Source organism: Bradysia coprophila, unplaced genomic scaffold, assembly GCF_014529535.1.
Source record: "Bradysia coprophila strain Holo2 unplaced genomic scaffold, BU_Bcop_v1 contig_494, whole genome shotgun sequence".
In the NCBI taxonomy this organism is placed as follows: domain Eukaryota; kingdom Metazoa; phylum Arthropoda; class Insecta; order Diptera; family Sciaridae; genus Bradysia; species Bradysia coprophila.
Window position 1 is genome coordinate 896,151 of NW_023503746.1, and position 16,952 is coordinate 913,102.

The following is a 16,952-nucleotide window of genomic DNA, read 5'->3' on the forward strand; positions in this document are numbered from 1 at the left end:
CAATTGTATATACACTCGCTGGCGCTCGTTATATACAATTGTACATACGAAGTTATTCTCGAAATATACACCAAGGTAGAAAATGTACTATTAACTACTTTAACCGGCGCATAGGCTTACGGTCAAAGTAGGGTAACAGACGCACTAGGGTCACGTACCCAATAGATATACGGGTTTGTACGGGGCTCAGTCGCAGCAAACGCTCCGACTGTTTTGATGGCTCGTTTTAAGATGAAATAAATGAAATGAAATGAAAGGGTGATTGATTATGTCAAAACATCATACGGAACAGGTTACATTTTAATGATTTAAATCAATGTTAGTATCATTAACTACATCATAGTGAAAAGTGATGCGAATAGTGAAATAAAGACTAATCGCACTTTATTTGACTATTCGCACAAAGTGCGATTATATCAGTCTTTATTTGACTATTCGCCCTTTGTGCGATTAGTACCTACCAATTTTAATATCAATCCAGTGTCAAACATTTTCATATCTTGTTGTTGTGTTACAGCAGTTTCGCCAGCTTCGCTTGAGTTAATCTTATCAGCAACAACGCCCTTTTCAGCCAACAATTCTTGTGAAAGTTTTTTGAGTAAATCCTTCAGCGATACTCGCGATGCCATGTAAAGTAAAAATTCCATTTTGTTCCCTTCTCCGATTGATTCTCCATCTCCATGCCATTAGAAAGGAACCATAAAACGTTTCAATGTCGGAAATTAGGTCAACGAAAAAAAGGTTGCCTAGCAAAAGTCATTATAAAAAGCATCAGTGTGTCTACGTGTAATTGCTGACGAGGTAAAAAATAAAATTAAAAGCTAAAAAAAGTTTCAATTTATTCAATCTCCCACAATTTAGAAATGAGAGAAGAAGAATAAAAAATCCACTTAACCTTACCAGTCACCATGTCCTCATTAAATGAAAATGTAAACCAATTTAAAAGAAATAAATTAAATCGATATATCAAACACATTGGAAATGTAAATTTCCATCCATTTATTGCTTTAATGGGACCTATCCACAAATTCTATGGAAACTTTGGCATGGAAATTTTTGAACAAAAAAGAGTATGCTGAACTTTGCCTTAATCATTTGAGACGAAAATTTGTTGAACCACAAAATTAATTGCATCATCATACTAACTGTTCCAACAGCAAACTTTTTTTTTACTTGGCTTAATGACATAAGTTTGAATTTTACTTTTTTAAGAGTGGAAAAAAGAAGAGAAAAAAATGTATTTATGCTCTGTAAAGCGTGGCAAGTACTATTTTAGAAAACTTTGTAGCGAAGTAAAGCATCAAAAATGTAAATTTTATTACTAACATAGCTCGCACAACATATATATGCGCGGTATGTATACGGTACTTATATCCATTTTGATTCTTAATGCATCCAATCAAATAGTTCATAGACTGAAATGAAATAGTTTATAGCGTCCAGACACATCGTTTCAGGGATGAAATATGTGAAATTTGCATAGAAGCTTTAAGTGTACATAGGATATGGAATAAATTGAATAAGTTGCATTATAATGATCTCTATCATCGTTTGTTGAAAATCAAACAGTTCACGACTCGGTTCAAGGTCAGTGCACCGATGGTGTGCACTTGTATTTAGGGAGTAATTGTTGGTTATCATAAATTGCACATTGTTCATGTTGTCTAGCCGTATCGCTTAGCGTGGAAATGATGCTATTTGATGTAAAAATTCTTCTCCATCGCGGATGAAAGTCGGAAAACTTGATTCAAGTTATAAAATAAACTTTTTGAACTGCAATATATACCACTGTACAACCACTAAATCTGTTACTTCTGCTGTTGAATTATTTTTTTAATGATCTTGTACTTCGTTGTTTTGACATCCATTTTGCTATATAATAGCCTAATACTCGCTATTGCTATTCGATTGTGATTGTCGTTATTGTCCCTAACAGATGACTAACTGTTTCCGTTCTGTTAAGTCGCATCTTATTTCAATATCGGCCTATAATTTCTGGTAAAGCAGAACCCAAGCAATCGCATACACTGTTTACAAAATTAGAAGACCTAAAATCGAACAGTGTCCGAACAGTTTGTAGATACAGTAAGAAAACAAACCGTCAGAATAGTCGGAGCGTTTGCTGCGACTGAGCCCCGTACGACCCTAGTGCGTCCGTAGCCCTACTTCATCCGTGATCCTAATTTTTCCGAAGCCCTAATACGTCCGTAGCCCTAATTCAGCTATAACCTGTATGTGCCCGTTACCATAATGCTTCCAACCTAGCCCAAGTGCGGCACGTGCAATTTTAATGAAAGTATTTATATTCATTTTAAATATTGCGCATAGCGCAATTATGAGAGCCCGTACGAAGTACCTCTCAAATAAAACAAAAATTTACGAAGTAATTTTAGGTGCCCAAATTTGAAACTTTTTCTATCACCATGTCCATATGCGTGATATGTTTAATGCCTCAAACACCTCACACACATAACCAATTACTTCTCTGTTAAAAGAAACTCTCTTAGTACCATTTTCCACAAAATGCATCACTTTTACTAAAATCCAATATGGCCGCCGGTAGCCATTTTGTTAGGACACCGGAAGTAGTTCTGACGATTTACATTCGTTAATACCTTTCAAACAAAAAAAAATCATGAAATTCGGTCAAAATTTACTCGAGATATTGACAAAATACACGACGTTCACTGTACTGCCGAGAAGCCGGATATGAGCTCACTCCAAGGGACCTAGCTCACGCTCCGGTCAACCAAATTTCATAAACGTTTTTTTTCCCTGATTGGTACGTTCAATACCTATCTAATAAATTAAAAATAGTCGAAATCCGTACAAATTTGGCCGACCTACAAGCAAAAACTGCTTTCCTCCCTGTGCCTGGTTCACATCATGGGCTCTAACTCACTAGTCGGTCATCCAATTTCCATAAACTTTTTTTTGTCCATTGCTATTGTAAACACCTTTTGACGTATCAAATGCCGTACATATCTTCGATAAACACTAAAACACTTAAACACTAAAACAGACCCAAATATGCCCATTTTCATATGAGGTCTTGCTATTGTCATTACCTATCAGGGAAAAAAAATGTTTGAAATCGGTTCAGTTTTACTCAAGTTATCGTGTACACAGAGAGACAGACAGACAGACAGACAGACAGACATTATTTTTTTATTGTGGATTCGTCATCTGTAATCATATACAAATGAAATTCCAGATGTTACAAACGGCATGGTGTTATTATAAGCCCCCAGTAAAACGGGGCTAAAAATTGTTTGAGCTAGAACTTAATTGAACCTCAGTGCTAGGATATCAAAATTGAATCTTTTCACTTTTTCGTTTCTTCGAAAATCTTCTACTTCATTTTTTGGCATATTAATGGGTAATTATACCCAGAATCTGAGATAAATCATTATGTGCGCTTTTTAACTCATTTTAGATTTATTTGCTATTTTATACAACGGAGTATAATCTCCTCTGTTTTCAGCGAATGCTGCCGTCTCTTTTCGCCCTTGCGTCTCCATCAGATATATCGGTTTCGGTACATCTGGATGTTGGTTCAAGTAGTCGTTCAAAATTTTCGTCGATCTACAAACAAAATTAAATTTTCTTTCGTCGTATCAACCTTAGCGAAAATCATTCACCTCAAATGCGTTATGCCATCAAATACAACTTTGTTGGTGCGTAAATTATCCGGAAAATTCGGCTTATTTATTCGATCTTCAATTTCGAATTTGGTCAGACGTAGTAGTGGTGGCAGAGTCCTGCCAAATGCAACATATTTCGGTTCAATTTTCATCAACTTTTTATCATCCAACATTATCCTGTTGACCTTCTTCTCGATTGCCAGCTGCAATAACACAAATTTTATTCCATTTTTATGGACCAAATTCAATTGTCTTTGTTATATTACATCAGGCAGTCTGACAATATTAGCAATTTCTTCGGGAATAGCCGATTTTATAACCGGAGCAACATAAAGTGCCTTCTTAGCTGCATCATCTTCGATACCGATTGAGAAAAGCTTTTTTATCAAATCTTTGTTCATATTCACTTTGCCATCAGATCCAAGAGATTTCAGCCAATCAGCAAAATCACCAGCGGCCAGTAAAGTTTTAGTTTCGAAGATAAACTGTGATAAGAAAGAACTTTTTGTTTTTCGAATTAATTGAAATTAAAGTTACCAAGTCCATCAATTCTTCCGTTTTTTCCGGAAGCGATTTAGCTGCATAACTTCTTTCGAATTTGTAAAGTTTTGATTCCCACAAAATTCGATCGTTTCTCGGTTTCCGCAAATAATTTGCCATCCAACTCCTTTGCAGGTCTGTTGATTTGATGGGATTTGTTATCGTCGGTCGAATGTGCACTTCAAATTGTTCTTGAGGGTGGTGCAACCCCGTTTCGTCCTAGTTTTAAACGATTCAACCAAATTCCAAATTTAATTGTTCAAACTATTTCAATTGGAATTTCACATATATTACGCAATCGGCTTTTATATACCTTCTCATCATCGTGGAAATCATATTCGTTATCATCAACATTTTCGTTTGAACCGTTTTCGGTTGTATTACCACCTGGTTCCACTTCGATATCGGTGTGGTTATTGCTTTGAAGAGCTGTTATTGATTTTATATCAATGCATTTCGCCAATTTGGTGAATAGTTCGGGAGTTAAGTACTCTATTAACTTTGATTTGGAATTTTTGATCGCAGTTCGATGGTAAAACTAAAACATGTATTTTGCTGTATAGACCATTTATGCACTCGAATATAACAATCATATGGAAAACATGTCGCCGCCGGTTAAATTCACAGTTTCAAGTTTACCTCTTTGTTTTTCCTCTCAATATCATCGACGAACATGTTTAATGGTTTCTCGCTATTCATTGTGGAAAGCGATAAGATGATTAATTGTTTAGAAACGAACAGATTTCAGTGAAAGACACGAACACACGGAATAATATATTTGGTTATTGAATTCGACGGCAACATTTTCATTTTATTTAGGTTACCAATTAAATTGTAGCTATGGGGATGTGCACAAGCCAATTGTCATAGAAACATTTAAAATTTTCGCTACGAATTTTCCTCTGTCGATGCGACGTTGCTTCGTCAATAGAAAAACAAGTTATTTTTCGTTGGTTTTCCTGAAATTTGTTTTTTTTTCTATTATTATTATTTTCATCCGATATGCTTCATGACCGACGGCACATCGAGCATCATCTCATCATATTTTACATTTAAAAAATTATTTGAGAGAAATTATATTTTTGGTTTTTATCGTTCATGCAATCGTTGATGTACATCAATTGGTCGTATTTTGATGTACAGCCTTAAGTTAGAGTGATGGTGCCAATATTGTTTCTATGCCAACGAGAAATTAAGTATAAATACAGCGTTGATTCTTCAATGCTTGTTGCTACTCATGGTTTTGTTTTCTTCATTTCGATGAGTAAACAATTCCCCAGAATCTCAGGGTTTTTAAAGAGCGCTTACCACACCGCTTATATACATCAATTGTGTTTTGATTCAAAATGTAAAGAAACAAATCTTCTACATAAAGTAGATCTAGGGGTACCTATATAACAGTGCCATATACGTAATTAGATGGGTAGGAAATTTGTCACTGCGACTCTTAATTTCAGTCTGTAGAAAATTGTCGAATCGAATTAGGTTTTTCAAGTTATTTTCAGCTGATTGACTATGCATTTCTATATCGAAAATCATTGTTAGGCTAGATGCATACCTAAAAATAGTTCCGTCGCAAAAGACAGTTTAATGGAAATTCGATTCATGAAGATTTTACCACTGCACCAGCACCACTTATTACGGGTGGCTTGACGAGGATCGCCCGTTTCCTGCAAAATAAACAAGGGTTGAACCAAACGAATAGGCTTTTCTAAGATTTGTCTGCATACATTTTTAATGAACTTCATATCCGCGATGGCTTGGCATGATAGCTAACAGATCTAATAAGCACATACGGTAAGCCAATGTGATAGGGTATTGGATAGGTATTGTTCAGACTATTTTGAATATTTGCGTTTCATGATAGTTGGCACAGTGAACGACGTTTCTAAATTCATGTAATAGCAATGCATTGTCCTGCGCTATTTTTAGTTTGAATTATAACTATAACTAGTATAATTATTATGACTATTTAAGATTGATAATACAATCGCTGTAGAAGAAGCCGTAGGGACGAGTATGTCGAGAGGGTTTGAAAGTTTTAAACGATAGTGAATAGTCCCAGGATAAATGATCGGGAGGGTGATAGTCTCGATTTTGGTCGAGTCTCAAGATATTGGCTTCCCCCCCTCCAAAATCGTGTTTTTCGGTATATTTTGGCTTCCCAATGCCAGAATACAAAAAATAAAAATATAGTTTCTTCGGGAAACTTTCAGAGTTTTGAATTCTGAACAAAATTCTCCTTGGACGCAACTTGGTGGAAAATACAGGGTGGTCCGCAGCAGCTGCCCAAGATGAAAATTTAAGAAAAAAATGGTTTTTTAGCATATTTTGGCTTTTAAATGCCAAAATACGAAAAATAAAAATATTTCCGCTGCAGAGAATCGTAAGAGCCTCAAACTCTGAGCAAAACTTTGCTTGTATGTCACCATGTGAAATACAGGGTGGGCCGTAAGTTCCGCCAAAGATGACACATCTTAAGTTTTCAGCTTTGTTCAACGGGTTTTTTAATATTTAAACAACATTTTACAAGCTCTTAACAAGAAACTGTGCGATAAATGGTTCTGGTACCATAAAATTAACTCATTGTAAAATAATTGATCGAAATACAACATAACAAACAATTTCTTCACCAGAAACATTTTTAATTCCATGTGCACAGAATACCGAGATGCATTTAAAAGCCAAAATATGCTCAAAAACCATTTTTTTCTTAAATTTTCACCTTGGGCAGCTGCTGCGGACCACCCTGTATTTTCCACCAAGTTGCGTCCAACGAGAATAATATGTACGAGGTTTTTTATGTGGATTGAGAAAATGTGGTATGTAAGTAAGGGCACAGCACTGCTACTAGCATGAATATAGAAAATATTCGGAGGCTAAAGAAATCACAGTAGGTCATGTGTTTCTTTTATAACGATAGATGACTTGTTTTCGTTGTATGAGTTAAAGCATACAATACAAACAATGCTAAGTGGTAGCTCTTATCACTAAGGCCTCCAAATTTGACACTTGTCAGTTTAGTGTTTAGTAGCAGTGCTGTGGTAAAGGGAAAAACGTAGAATTTATTGATGTATGCTTTCTGTCTTATCTACGATTCGCTACAAGTGATTTTAATTTATTACTTTCCAAAAAAAAGAAGTTAAATTAATTAAAAATTGATGGCGCACTTGATACGTCAATTGATCATCGTTACTTTTACCAACACCTCTTAACCTTCTTACACGAAATACTAACCTGGCGTAAACCACAACTTATTGACGTCAATCTTAATTTGAATATATGCATTACAATTTCGCCTATAAATAAATGAGTGTGAAAGGTGTCAATTAGCATGTACTGTGTTGTTTGGCTATTCGACACCAGTGTCAAATAGCATGTACTGTGTTGCTTGGCTGTTCGACACTGGTGTCAAATAGCATGTACTGTGTTGCTTGGCTATTCGACACTGGTGTCGAATAGTCACTCCGATTATTTTAACTTTCAAATGGCCGAAAACCAGAAAAAAAAACTGAAAAATTTCCCCGATTTTCTGCCCCGAAGCATGAAAAAGCTCTTGCATGACTTTCGATGTAAGAAATTTAATGACAATGTTTAATATGGCAGAGTGGCCTTGGCCAAGTAGCATAAGAAAGGCACCGCAATTTATTACTTCAGTTGTTTTAATATTTTCAAAAGATGGATTCCAAATCTTGTAGTTCATTTCTTTGAATATGCTTTTTGTTATAATAAGATGGCATAGTCAGCTTGTCGTTTATTTCTGAAATCGTTATCAATAACAGATATAGATGATAGCTTCCCGTAGTATATGAATTCCAAATTTTACGGCGAATGGACTCAAGTTGTACGTCAACTTATAATTATACGTTAAAATCGCAATCTCCCTATTAGCACAACGTATATTGTGATATATATTTCCGCTACGCTCATATGACTACCTAGCTTAGGGCCATCCTATTGTGACTTCCAAAGTCCACACGTTATTTTTGAACGAAAGTAGCACAAATTTCGTTTCCATATTTGCTAATGTTATACCATTCATTAAAGTGAATGTTTCAAATGATGTAAAAATTCGAATCGATTTCTTTGGCTTATAATCAACATAAAGAAAATGAACCAGGAACTCTAAAACTTCTAAGATTTCTATCCGTTCGTAGGGTTCGTAGTCATCGAAAACTAGAAATTATATTACACTTATTCACATCCATCTTCCTTACCGAAAACTGTATACTTTGACGGGCTAGCAACCACATATGCATACAGCGCATATATATTGTACACATTACACAAGCTTAAAAGTGTAATGATACGAAATGTATACGTTACTAACAACTTTACTATTCAGTTTTCAGCTGCACGTAACACACTGAGAGTTTATGCTGTACATAAAAAAAGCCTTTGCAAAACTTCAATTATTGAGCATGAGCTTTTACATGTTGCCGTCAAACAACATAATGTGTGTCTTGCATGCACAATTCCCAAAGAGGTGCTGTTAAAAATATCTGAATGGGAAATTTTCGAGCAATTTTCAATTTTTTATGTGATTTTATCGATCAATTTTAAATTTTTATAGACTCATGCCACTCATGCACAGTATAAGAAAGTTCTCAACGCTCAATGTCATACATCTACCAACTATACGGGTGGGGTATAAGTCGCCCATTTTGCAAATGTCTTTTCTGTATTTAATGCCGTCATTTTCGATACTACATGGCTTGCATTGGAAATCAGATTTCCATTCACATATCTGTGTTAGTAGTGAATTCGTTCCCATTCTATAAATGCATATGGGTTTTATGTGACAAAAATTGATTCAAGATGCAGAGATGTTCTTCAATTTGTATACAGTTCGTGGGTACGTTTATTCGAAATGTTTGAGTTGAGTTTTACGCGAGCTGGTTTGATGACCTTGCTAATGACATGAATAACTCATGTATAGACAACATTTAGTTCACAGAAATCAGGCCGTTAACTATGAAGAATGGATTTTCTCATTGTTGTTTACTCCGGAGTCGTTTGCTTCCCATTTTTGTTTTCAGCCCGTGTCAATAAAAATAGAGCTGCGTGTTACAAAATTTTTCGTTGACAAATCCCTCAGCTATCCTATGACCCGAAAATCATTACGAAATGATTCAATGGCCTCGGTAAAGGGATCTCAATTCCAGGCTTCCGAACTAAGAGTTTTCCGTATGTAAACTTTGATCAGCGAAAATTTTTATGAAAACTACGCTTCGCTTGGAAAGGTACTTTGTAGCTTAATTGTGTCAGTGATAACCTGAGACTGAGATACAAACATTTTGTCATTCATGATGGCGAAATTAGTAGTAGTCGATTGTTGGTTCTTCCAACCATACTTTTTGCCGGTAGGCCGTGCGAAAGCTTTGCACTCAATTTTCACTTGACTTGGAACCAATTCAATCAGCCCTGATCTTATGTATGGGGGAAATTTTCGACTTTGAAGTGAAAGTTCGCGAAAAAAATATTAGGCATAGGACATTCGATATTTTTAACCTTACGCTTTGGCAGCGTACCATCAGATGATCATATGAGTCAGTGACAGGGCATATTTTTGGTAATTTTTTGAGTTGCCGAAACTATTCGAAGTTGTGGAAAAATTCGGTTTTTGGACGATCTCAGTTTTTGGAAATTTTTGGTAATAGGCCCTGGTCAGTGTAATGGTAGTGTGCTTGAGGACATGTAATTTAATATGAAAAATGGTTGCACAGGTGGGACACGAACCATCATTCTTCGCCTTTTTTGCCGGGGTGATGCTTACGAATTGATTACAAACAGATACTTTATGTCAGGTCAGTACAAATATTTGGTGTTACAACGAAAAAAATGAACGAGCTTCAAAAATTATGTGTTAGTACAACGCACTGCAGTGCGTTGGTTAGTACAAAAATTGGTAACACAGAATTGGGCACTATCTTAAGAGGAATCTTTACTTGGCAAATTTGTAGCCTACAAAAATGTTATATTTTTGTTAGAGAAAGTTAGAGAAAATTGAATAGTTCACGAAAACTTACACAAATTTTGAATTTTATCGGACCTAGGTTACATCACCATTTCTATTTTTTATTTAAAACTAACACATTTCGACACCAAACGATATATATATATACATTTATTCTCAAAAGAACAACACTGTCATTACATTAATGATTGCCAAATGACACAGTATACTCAACATGTATGAATAATTTAATTGTTTTGATTTCGTTTGATTTATGTCCGTCCCGGATCATAAGTGTGATTGTGTAATATTCGACAACTGCCTCTCACCACTTCCGTTACAATCTCTTGAATTACTGACTTATTAACTTTGAATTTTTGACAGAATTCTGCAAAAAATTTTGGTATTGTTCCTCTGGCACCCACCATGAGACCGATTACACTTAATTGTTTCAGTTTTAATTTGGTTTGAATATCGGCTATACATGGTTCGTATAATCGTTTCTTTTCTTCGTTCACTGACTCTGGTTGATTTTCGTCGTTTTCGAATCGAACTGTAGGATCCAATATATATCCATTTCGACTGTCTTCGTTGTATATGACTAAATCCACTCGTCTAATTGATCCGTCTGTACTGATACAAGTAAATTCTACCAACACTGTCCAATTTTTGCGTAATTCGTTTGCAAGCTGATTCACCACTCTGTTGTGTCTGTTATGCCGTAAAAGTTCACCCTGGGGACATGATCCTAGAACGTGTGAAAGTGTTTCGATCTCGTTGCATGAATCAATTCGACAACGGTTTGTTCCGGAGCTTCTACCAGGAATAACTCTTACTGCGGCAACATTTCCAACCATCTTAAAATACGTTATCCATTCCGATGTTGTTAGTCCGTGTTTTTCGTAGATTAATCGATTTAATTTTGGACTCTCTCCTTTGCCAATTTTCATATTCTCTCTTTCTTAATTCAGATCTTACCAGTTCAGATGGCTTCCTTGTTCTCGTTTCTTCATTGTCTAAGAACTCCGTTGGTATGCTTAATTTTCTCAGGCAAGTCATCATTTATTTTTCTAAATCACGCACCTCGTTCACAATTGGGTGATTTGACTTAATGAGAACCAAAATGGCATTGATGTTCTGTATGTAAGCTTCCCATTCTACTCGAATTAATGAGAGACCTTTCATGGAAGTGCAGGAGTACAACATGTTATTCGGAGTGTCATCGGGAATTTGCAGTATTTCTTTGATCGCATGACGAATGATTTTATCCACATTTTCCAAAAAGCTCTTTTTCAGTTTGTTTAATGGTGCTGTTTGGAACTGGTAAGTTAAAGTTGGAAAGATGTACATGTTTATGATCTTCATTTTCTGATCGGGTCTCAAAGTCACTGTAGATACTATTTTGTCCAATTTACTATTTAAATTTTGAATCGTTTTTCCAAAAAGGATGCGAGTGCAAAATTGTCGTCAAAAATGTAACATTTTTGTGCCCAAATGTAGCTTTTATCGACAAAAAATTTGTGAAAGAAAATTAAAAAAAAATAAATTTGCGTCACAAGTGGCAGATGTAAAATTTTGTAAAATTTTCTTTCATAAATTTGTTGGGTCAATATTATGTTGATAAAACTTTTGCGTACGGCGCACAATGCTTCACCCTCAGCGATAGCAGTTATTTTGTAAGTTCGACAAAGGACTGGCGTCATATTTACCCTTTAAGGGTTTTTTGACTGATATCAACACTTTTGTAAGTATGTCATTTCAACAACATCAAAAAACTTATGGAAATTAAAAAATTCTAGAGAAATCACTCTGAATCCCAAAATCTAGAAACCAATCTTGGAACAGCTTGCTCATGTCGAAAATAACCCATAGATCCATCGAAAAATCCGATGGAAGTTAGGAAGTGCCAGAGGAATCATCTGTCATCCCAAAATTTAGGAACCAACCTTGGATCACCTCACTCATGTCGGAAATAACCCAAATCCATCGAAAGATCCGAAAATAGTTAGGAAGTGGCAGAGGAATCATCTGTCATAACAAAATTTAGGAACCAACCTTGGAACACCTCATTCATGTCGAAAATAACCCAAATCCATCGAAAAATCCGATGGAAGTTGGCAAGTGCCATAGGAATCATCTGTCATCACAAACTTTAGGAACCAACCTTGGAACACCTCACTCATGTCGAAAATATGATGGAAGCTAGGTAGTGCCAGAGGAATCATCTGTCATAATTTTTCTGTTTTTAATTTTTCCAAAAAGGTTGCGAGTGCAAAATTATCATCAAAAATATAACATTTTCGCGCCCAATTGTAGGCTACAAATTTTCCACGTGAAGATTGCTCTTAACGTATGATAGCTCGTTGAACTCGTATGGATACCCAGATTCCAAATACCTATCTAAGTTTGGGGGTCGTTGGAGTTAAGGGTGGAGTCAAAAAGTTGCTGTAAATATGCTCCACCTCCCCAAAAAAATGGGAAAAAAATGGAAGTGGAAATTTTACGGTGTTCCGGTACAGAGAGTAGGGGCAACCGAATATTACGAGAAAGAAGTCGTCCACGTATAGCATTGTAGTCAAATATATTCAATGAGTCGCATACAAATCTTATTGTAAACATTTATTGTTTTAGTGTGTAGTATTAAAGTTAACAAAAAAAGAAGATTTCATAGCTTAACATGATACAATCAGTATAAATTGTGTATGATGTGTGTATCTCAAACGGCAATGCGTCAACGCGATATTCTTTTCCTCCTCATAAATTTCAATTGATTTGATTGATAACATCGAATTCACGCTCGAACACAAACAAATTATAATTCAAATTCGTTAACTAACACTAAAAGTCAATACACTAAGTTAATGCCCAATTGGGTCTTCACCACAGCAGTATTATGGAAATTTATTTAAGTAAGAAATTGGTTGTGCAAAATTCAATCGTTACCGGTATAATTCATTAAATTAGGCTGAACCGAAGAGAGAAAGAGATAACATAAACTAACTAACTAACCTCGCTCGATCGAATGAAAATTGGACACAAGAAGAACGAGGAGTCGAATAAGAAAATTGTCTTTCTAAGGCAACTTTAAACTTTGACCGTTTCTTAGGCATTGCACACTGCCAATGATGTATTTCCGTATTTAGTCTGCTTTTCGTGTTCTTCGCTTTCGCACGTCTGCACTCTTCGTTGTTTCGTCGTCGTCAAGAACATCCTCGATTGTTGGTTCTGAGTCTGAAGACTTCTTGTTTTCTGTGAAATTCAACGAAATTTTAGGGTTTGTTCACACATAAACATCGGAAGACCCATCGTATATCGAGGACAAATTCAAAATTGAGGGAACGTCCTTTATGGCCGACCCTGAATTAAATTCCGTTCAGCCTTACCTTTGGATTTTTTCTTGCTTGGACTAGATGAGGGTGTTGCTTGCTTCTTGCTATCCTCGTCGTCAACCTCTGACGATGATAAATCAACCAAATCATCTTCGGGAATCTCTTCATTTGAATTGACAATCGCGTCACTGGATTGAGCAAAACTTTTCCGTTGTAAATGCTTCGGTGGGAAGATGAAATCAACGATGCAGACGAACAATAGCCCAATCAAAGCGCCCATCAGTATCGTTACAATTGCGAACAAAACATAACTGGCCCAAGACGGTATCGAATACTGTTCCAGCAAGTAAGTGTTCAAGTCCTGGAAACGATTGGATTAGAGATTTCCACACAACTTATCGAGTCACTACCTTTAATCCATGCGATAGCTTGAAGAAATACGACGCAGCGCCCATGAAATACGAATCGGGATAGAAATACCACGGTACGGTTTCCAGATTCTTCCATTTCTTTTCGAGGACAAATTCTTCGAGTGTCTGGGCATCACGTGGTCCGCGGTATTGACGGAATTCGCCGTTAATGACATGGAAAATGGTTGGCAGGGCCGTCACAAAAAAGCGTCCGCTCAGTGATGGATTTTCGGTGACGTCGATTTTGGCCACTTGAACACCCATTTGACTCGAGGATTGAGCCAATGTTTGCCATTGTTTGGTTAGACTTCGGCAGGCAGGACACCACGGAGCATGGCTGAAATTTATTTATTTTTTTATTTGAAATTTAATTCTATTTCTGTAGGGGAAACTACGCGAACAGATACTGGGGCACGTACTATTTGCTATTGGTAGATGCCAATAGAACACCACTACTTACCAATAGAAGGAAATTGTACATGCTAATAGTCGCCAATTTAGACGAGTTCATCGGCATGTATTGACGCAGTATTTCCTTATATTGGTAACTATTCGTGTCTATCGACATGTGTTGGTGTCCTTCTCATGGCGATTTAAGTCTATTGTTGATTTTTGACATTTACTGGTGACTGTTCCGAGAAAGAACTACGCGGTAAAATACCGGGTTCTGGTGGATTTACTACCAATAGACACCAATGGCCACCAATGGAAGTAGGTGGGTTAAGATTTGACTGCGTAGTTTCCCCCCAGTATATTCCAAAACAGATAGCAACATTTTATCAGTATGGTCAGGCTAATGTTTGAAAAGTAATTCGATAAAAGTCCCCACAATCCCCAACAATTCTAATCAATAATCACACTACGTAGTCATGGGCGTTGCAGAATGTTTTTTCTTCTCTTGCATAATCTCACAGCGGAACAATAGACTGTGCAATTAGAGACCGTCTGAAGCTTGACTGAACTTTACAACATGTTTGATGTTCGCTACGCTTCGAAAAATATGCAAATGTGGGAAGGTGCCACCCATTTCTTGTTATTCCGCTCATCATTTGCTATTGTATGTAACAGACAATGACACCGAAATCAAGACCGAAATGTAAACAAAAGTGTTTTGAGCGCAATGCCGAATGCAAATTGCGTGCAGTGTTCCGACAAAATGAACGAAAATGAAAATCTTGTTAATTAATTACTTGTTCACTCCGAAGCATCTCGACAATGTTTACTCATCGCGCGGATAATGTATACACACAATACACACACGTCAGATCTATCGATATCATGTTTTCATAAACATTCAATGAGTTTATTGCCCCTTCTTCTTCGTTGCGACTATGAACCGTTTTTAATCTGTTTCACAAATGTGATGCGTTGCATTGTCCACTCTTAATGTAATATTAATGATATCCTTCGAATAATCGATTTCCCACCGACTATGAATAACCCAAACAAACAAATAAATTTCAATAAAATAAAAATGATTCGAACACGTCAACGGCTTGGAATTTTCATTCCAACTTTTTTCTAGGCGTACGAGCAATGGTTATGTTTGGCATGTGATGAGCACATTGGTTTAAGGTTATTTTGTGGCCGACAAATAAGTAAATTTGAGCGAATTAATACATTTCATTTGCTACTTACAACTGTACCAGCCACTCGTTATCCATTAAATCACGCCAATTCTCATCGCTCAAATGGACCACCGAATCATGAGCTGAAGTGCATGGTGGCATCCGTGGCCAAATAAATATACATATAAAAAACGCGAGACAAACGGAATATCGAGACATTATTTGGCTTTAGATTGTCAACTGAATGTTCTACAATTTGAATCGAATGTGTACTTTAGCAGTGTCGGATGGAATTATTATTCGAAAATGAGGAAAACTTTATGCATTTCTAGAATCAACGCTCAAATACCGAACAAAACAAACGACATCAAACAATGTCAATTCACTTTATTAACGCGACAAGGGCGACAAGCCGACATGCGGCTGGAACAGACGGTGCTGCACTGGAAGGCGATGCGATAGACGACAGATGCGACATTTTCAATAAAAGCGGGAAAATATATTTAAAAAAAATTTAATTTGAGTCGAGAGTCCCATATGGATTTCCGTGAGGCATGCGTATACAACCTTACTATGTTGTTATTATAAAGGATGAGAGTTGCCGGCGTACTATATTTTGCTCTAATTGTTGACAATATTTTGGTTTCGATAAATAATTGTTTCATCTAATTGTTTATTGACAAATTTTTATTAAACTAGGCCCCACCTTATGGGTGGGTCAGGTCCCTTGACTGACTGACTGATGTTTTCTCAATAGATTTTTGTAATTGTTACAAAAATATCATAGATGGATCTTGATCAAAGTAGCTCTTGTTTTCTCATAAATTGTTCGCTCCTTTTATTGAAAATCAAATTTCAGAATAAACAAAGGGAGCCTATTTTCAAGGTTCTGAACCTTGCTTATTTCTACATTTTCAAACGAAAGATGCTTCGATATTACTGTGTCTGCTAAAAGACGCTGTAATGAGGACGTAGGAAGTATTTCTTGCTAAACTCCTGAATAAATTTAAACTCGTGTAAGACTTTTTTAGCAAATAATTCTAAGGGAATATTTTCGTTCGACTTGTTCAAATGAAACGTCAAATATTTTCGATGTTCTACTGAAAATTGGCCCTATTTGCTTATGAATAAGGTATGCAACTCGTTAATTTTTTTTCTAGCATAGACAGCAAGTTTTTTTGGAATAAATCGCAGATTATTACTCCAGTATTTCGATTAACGAACTTAGCCCGAGTAATTTCAGTACAAACGTTTTTGGAAAGATGTCGAAAATTACTCCGTATGATAAGTAGGCTATATAGACAGATGATGATCTGGTTACCCTCACGAATTTCATTCTTAGTCGAATAAGTCGTTTGAGCGCGTAAAGCTGTTGTCCGTCGATCAGAGGTAAACATTCTTCCCATATGTGATTGTATGTACCTTGCCATCGATGTAGGTAGCAAACTTCACATGTCGAAAATTTTCCTCTTCTAACGGCATTAATGTCGTTCCTGAAAGAACAG

The 16,952-nt window shown here is 36.2% G+C and overlaps 2 protein-coding genes and 1 long non-coding RNA gene across 3 annotated transcripts; all 3 read right to left on the reverse strand.

Annotated features, from left to right (window-relative positions):
• Positions 1–2,210: 2,210 nt before the first annotated feature.
• On the reverse strand, positions 2,211–3,199 carry LOC119082866. The gene is made up of 3 exons (XR_005088731.1): positions 3,021–3,199; positions 2,350–2,356; positions 2,211–2,222 (listed from the first exon to the last, which is right to left on the reverse strand). It is a non-coding gene; the product is annotated as an uncharacterized LOC119082866 (long non-coding RNA).
• A 220-nt stretch (positions 3,200–3,419) lies between these two features.
• On the reverse strand, positions 3,420–4,953 carry LOC119082824. Its single transcript, XM_037192475.1, has 6 exons — positions 4,824–4,953; positions 4,498–4,722; positions 4,182–4,403; positions 3,911–4,129; positions 3,642–3,847; positions 3,420–3,585 (listed from the first exon to the last, which is right to left on the reverse strand). The coding sequence occupies exons 1-6, from the start codon at positions 4,881–4,883 to the stop codon at positions 3,423–3,425; spliced, it is 1,095 nt and encodes a 364-aa protein (XP_037048370.1). The 5' UTR covers positions 4,884–4,953; the 3' UTR covers positions 3,420–3,422.
• Positions 4,954–12,704: 7,751 nt separating this feature from the next.
• Positions 12,705–15,834, reverse strand: LOC119082846 (thioredoxin-related transmembrane protein 1). Its single transcript, XM_037192512.1, has 4 exons — positions 15,518–15,834; positions 13,880–14,216; positions 13,524–13,830; positions 12,705–13,389 (listed from the first exon to the last, which is right to left on the reverse strand). Exons 1-4 carry the CDS (start codon positions 15,664–15,666, stop codon positions 13,280–13,282), a joined length of 903 nt encoding a protein of 300 aa, XP_037048407.1. The 5' UTR covers positions 15,667–15,834; the 3' UTR covers positions 12,705–13,279.
• Positions 15,835–16,952: the final 1,118 nt, after the last annotated feature.

Excerpts from the sequence above, each read along its gene's own strand:
- LOC119082846 (XM_037192512.1), bottom strand. The coding sequence starts at position 15,666 with ATGTCTCGATATTCCGTTTGTCTCGCGTTTTTTATATGTATATTTATT. Across the intron at positions 14,217-15,517 it reads AACGAGTGGCTGGTACAGTT|CCATGCTCCGTGGTGTCCTG; the intron begins GTAAGTAGCAAA and ends AATAAATTTCAG. Across the intron at positions 13,831-13,879 it reads AGCTATCGCATGGATTAAAG|GACTTGAACACTTACTTGCT; the intron begins GTAGTGACTCGA and ends AATCGTTTCCAG.
- LOC119082824 (XM_037192475.1), bottom strand. The coding sequence starts at position 4,883 with ATGAATAGCGAGAAACCATTAAACATGTTCGTCGATGATATTGAGAGG. Across the intron at positions 4,404-4,497 it reads ATTTCCACGATGATGAGAAG|GACGAAACGGGGTTGCACCA; the intron begins GTATATAAAAGC and ends GTTTAAAACTAG. Across the intron at positions 3,586-3,641 it reads GATGGCATAACGCATTTGAG|ATCGACGAAAATTTTGAACG; the intron begins GTGAATGATTTT and ends TTTTGTTTGTAG.